Source organism: Clinocottus analis, unplaced genomic scaffold (assembly GCF_023055335.1).
Source record: "Clinocottus analis isolate CAN_PGR_092001 unplaced genomic scaffold, fCliAna1.0.p SCAF_34, whole genome shotgun sequence".
Taxonomy (NCBI): domain Eukaryota; kingdom Metazoa; phylum Chordata; class Actinopteri; order Perciformes; family Cottidae; genus Clinocottus; species Clinocottus analis.
The window spans coordinates 698672-703671 of NW_027176087.1; the positions used below are offsets into that span (position 1 = coordinate 698672).

At 45.4% G+C, this 5000-nt stretch overlaps 1 protein-coding gene across 1 annotated transcript in view; it reads left to right on the forward strand.

Moving 5' to 3' along the window:
• Positions 1–5000, forward strand: part of prr12b (proline rich 12b) — a 36388-nt gene that overhangs the window by 22826 nt on the left and 8562 nt on the right. The window contains exons 7-10 of the mRNA XM_068596166.1: positions 1–832; positions 1156–1763; positions 1843–1959; positions 4872–5000. The exon at positions 1–832 is cut by the window's left edge and continues 21 nt beyond it; the exon at positions 4872–5000 is cut by the window's right edge and continues 5 nt beyond it. Of these exons, the coding sequence (XP_068452267.1) occupies positions 1–832; positions 1156–1763; positions 1843–1959; positions 4872–5000 (1686 nt within the window). The remainder of the gene's footprint in view (positions 833–1155; positions 1764–1842; positions 1960–4871) is intronic.

Below are 5000 nucleotides of genomic sequence, written 5' to 3' on the forward strand. Positions count from 1 at the left end.
TTCAAACCTGGCTTCATGGCCTCTTTCTTGGACTTCCTGAAGACAGGCAAAAAACAGTCCGGCCTTGAACTGGGACCGGATGGAGGTGAGCAGGATTCCCATAACTCCTGTTCCACTCTGGAGGGAGGGATCCGGCCCTCATCCCCTCCTCCTCTGCCTCTTGCACCAACTCCTCCACCAACGTTCAGCGAGGGGGTGGACCTGTCGCTCAGCAGCTGCCCGAGTCCCTGCAAGCCGCTGGACGAGGAGCTGAAAGGAAACCTGGAGACGCTGCCCTCCTTCTCCTCTGATGAGGAGGACTCGGTCAGTAAAAACCAGGACCTGCAGAAAAGCATCTCATCTGCCATCTCCGCCCTTTATGACACCCCACACTCGTTAGCTGCTGCGATGGCCAAGGCCCCGCCCGACCTGGCCCTGTCCAGCCCACGAGAGCCGCCGCCGCCGAGTCCCCCGCTGCCCGCCATGCCTCCCCTCATCCCCAGTGTGCAGGAGGGACAAGAGGAGGCGCTCACTTACTTACAGGACAAGGAAGAGCAAAGATCGGTCTCCCCACAGTCAAATGGAGAAAAAGGAGATGATAGAGAGGTTAAGCAAGGAGGAGAGGAGGAGGAAGAGGAGGCTAAAGAGGAGGAGGAGGAGGAGGAGGAGGCGGAGGAGCAGGAGGAAGAGCAGCAGGAGGAGGATGAGAAGGAGGCGGAGGAGGAGAAGGAGGAGGAGAAAAAGGAGGAGCACAGAGGCGGGGAGACTGCGGACGATGAAGAACAAACAGAAGAGCAGGAGGAAGAGGAAAGGAGGTGTGAAATGCAGACTTTGGAGGTCCCTCAAGTTGAAGGTAATGTATGTGTTTGTTCCTCCTGCTTTTTGATGTCATTCAAAACGTTTCCTTACTCCAGCATGTTGTAGTTCCTGGAAAGTATATTCTTGACTAGATGACTTAAGTGAAATAAATCAACTAACGATTCATGGACGGGAGGCGAGTGAAAGACTGTGTTGTTGTCACGGTGAGGTTTGTCCGTCTGCACAGCAGGGCCTCTGGCACCCAGAGGTGCTGGATGTGATGTCATGAGCGTGAGGCCAAAGGAAGAATCACAGTGCAGGGCTTCTGGGATTGTTAATTCAGGAGAACATGTCTCACCCCCGCCCTGTGTTTTTCAGATTCTCCATCAGGACCTATGCTTGCTCCTGAGCTCCCACCCCCATCACCCTCCACTCCTCCCACATACTCTTCACCCTCACCCCTTCCTCCGCTTCGTCTCTCCATAACCTCCCAACTGGAGATCCAGCAGGATGCGGGAGAGGCCGTTCAGACCTGTCCCCCCTCGGAGCAGCAGCAGTCCTACCAACCAGCTCCAGCTGGTACCTCCCCTCCCTCGTCGCCCTCCCCTCCCCCGTCCACCTCCCCTCCGGCTGTGCTGTCCTCACCCCTCTCCAGCCTTCCCCAGGCCCAGTCCATTGCCCCTCCATCCACCACGCCTCCCCCATCATCCTCGGACCAGGACCAGGAAGCTGAAGCCGAACAGCCTTCCCCCCCCTCACCGATCTCTTCCTCACCCTCTTCATCCTCCTCGCCGCCACCATCACCTCCAACCCCAGAAGAGCTCCCGACGTCTCAGCGTCTCAGCTCGCTGCACCTGGCAAAGAAGCAGGCTGACGCCGCCATCGCCGGGCAGAGTGACGAGGAGGACAGTGAGAGCGGAGGCGAGGGAATCTTCCGCGAACGGGACGAGTTTGTGGTTCGAACCGAGGACATCGGGACTCTCAAGGTGAGATCTACCCACAGCGCCCAGGAAGTGTGTATGGTGAATAAATACCTTTGACATTAATCACGGTTGGTTCCATCAGATGGCCTTGCAGACGGGCCGCGAGCCCCCACCCATCTGGAGGGTGCAGAAGGCCTTGCTGCAGAAATTCAGCCCAGAAATCAAGGATGGTCAGAGGCAGTTCTGCGCAACCAGTAACGTGAGTTTTCCAGCAGAACTCCCACAGATTGAATCAGGGGCAGAGCATCATCTTAGACTTTATTGTCTCTCTTTATGATGAAGTAGCTGAATGGTTGAGCTGCATGCAAACACCCAGAACAGAGAAAAGAGCGAGTGGCCCTGGCTGGCTGCAGAAATACCAGACTTCATGTTAACTACTATTACTTTGCTTAATTGAATTGCATCTTAGAATATATACTCGTATGATGTCCACTGATAGGCAGATGTTTGATGTCAATTGTGATTTTTTAAAATTCGAAAACGGGTCTATACTAACAAGAGTTATATCATGAGTAACTATAGCAATTATTCCAATAATTTCCAGACCTCTGAACTGCTGACTATTACTTTGCATATTTACAGTTGGTAGCGTCAGAGCCACAGATCTTTGTGACACAAGCATATTTTCGTACAGGTGTATGTAATGTCTCTTCTGGCTGGAAAGCTTTTCCTGTGTTCAGATGCCGTGTCTTCTCTCTCTGGATTCTGCACTGGAAAATCTGATTAGTTCACTTTACTTTAAAAAAGCTTGTGCACGCTAAAAAAGTAAAGGAACGTGTTACATGCTAGTAAAGTTGACTATGTATTGTATGTTATACTAACATCTCAATTTAACCCCAAATTAATTCCAATACTTTGTTTTGTGTTTATTGTTTGTATTTGTTTAGCAAAGTCTTGGGAAAAAAATGTATATCTGCAAAAAAATCCCTTTTAAAAGATAATTTGATGGTTACTATGAACATCCAGCATGATATGAGACAGATTCACCAGAAAAGCCTCCTGAGCGTCAATAAAACACCTTTATGGAAAGATTAGGACCTAAAGAATCAGAACCTGCAACAACAATCACAACAAAACAAAGACTTGACCTGTTAGGAAGGAGCTTCAGTCAATATGATGAGTGAGGAGTGCTTAAAACTTTACTCAAGGTGTAGCTAGTGTGTGACTCGGGATACCGGTGCTAAACGGTGCTTTAACCGATACTTTATTATTGTCAAATTGAACAACATATCAACTGTTTAAAGTATACTATGAATAAATACATAAAAACACTTCGAACTACAGCTTGACACTTTTTTAACTTTAAACTATAAACTATATGTATATTAAAAAAAACGGACACATGCATCAGGTGGCCTGAAGAACTAGTTGAGCAACAGAAGTCCACTCAAGCTGTTGGATTCTATATATATATATATATATATATATATATATATATATATATATATATATATATATATATATATATATATATATATATATATATACTGGGAGAGCTTTGTTCCAACAAGCCGAGGACGGTGACAAAAGCTTGTGCACTCATGTTGTTATTATGGATATACCGTGCAACATTACACAGTAGTGTAAAATATATATTTAAACTGGCTCGGGCACCAAAAGGAAGCACCAACATCTGTGTTGTGTTTCGGTCCTGGAGGTACCGGACGTCTGGATCCGGTGCCGTGCTAGCACCGGTTCTCGGTACCCGACCGTATATATGACTAGTATAATGTACTTGAAATGAATATTTCAAACACCACATTAAGGTCTGTGATAACCAGTGGAACTGGTCCAAGTGCCATGAATTTATCACGACAACTGTTACTGTTACAGCACAACAGGTGAGCGCATTATGTTAAGGTTATAACTTTAGTCATGGTTTTAAATTAGTCATAGTTAAAACTTTACAACAACAATGAATAACCCACACTTCAGCAGCACAAAACACCACAACACAACAGTTTGTGACACATAAACAATTTGTAACACTGATAATTGTACATTTATAAAATTACACTGCAGAATTGCATGCTGGGTACACGTCACCTTACTGTTGCTGCAGCCTCTTCAAACCTTCAACACAGAGCTCCAGGGAACCAGATGTTGGCTTTACAAACAGTAAATATGTCTCTCAACACACACTTTTGTTTAACGCCGCCTCTGCAGAAAGCTCGGTCACGAGGCGTTCACTTGTAACTCAGACTTTTCAGTGCTCCATGTCGCCCTGCGACCAACGTGCCTTTTTTAAACTTTATTATTTGACAATTCAATTAGTTTTCAGGTTAGCGGACTAGCTCAGTGTCTCAAGTGAGCTGTACTCAAACAGTTAGTACATTTTATACCCTCAAGTAACTGTAAAAACTAGTAAGTAATATTTTTGATTAAAGTTAACTTTTATTTTTTTTAATTTGTGTTTTGTTTGTACAATTCAAACAATAAAATAAAAATAAATGAAAATCACAGTGCAGGAAGAGACAAAAAGCCAACTGGGCTTATTTAAGCCTTCACCTATACAACATTTAACATTTCACAAAATTACAACATAAATAAAAAAAGAAAACGCATGAGATAGACAAAAGACTGATTTAATGAGTCTTTTGTCTTCGTAGTTTTCCCGCGGGGCATCGTGCAGGAGGAATAAACACTATGTCGCAACAAACCGGTGTGTTTTCCCGGCTCTGAATCTGAAGCACTGATTGACGTATCGAATGAGAAAAGTGAAAGTGAAGCAGCAAGCGGACCAAACAAAGATGAACACTTCTTTATATGGATCCTGATGATAATATACATGTAGTTCATCATTTCATCAGCACCAGGCTGTTTGCTGCCCTCTGATCAGCTGTCTGAGGAGAGAGGAAAGTGGTTCAGTATTTAAATGCAGTGAGTGCTCTGTGACAGTAAGACATACACTTTCATGTTTGATTTGGCCCCCTGCAGGCCATTTGTAGCATCACACATTGTGTTCCAACCCCCGGATTCAGACCAATCCCTTTCAGTGCAATCTGGGACATTCTCCAGTGACGTATTTATATCCTCTGGAAGTAGTTGGAATATTTGTGTATGAAACAATACTGTTTACTGAATAGCTTTTCTTCATGTTTCTTCCCTCAGTATCTGGGTTACTTTGGTGATGCCAAAATGCGCTACCAGCGTTTGTACGTGAAGTTCTTGGAGAACGTCAACAAAAAAGATTACGTCAGAGTGTGCTCTCGGAAGCCGTGGCACCGAGCCGGACTGGCT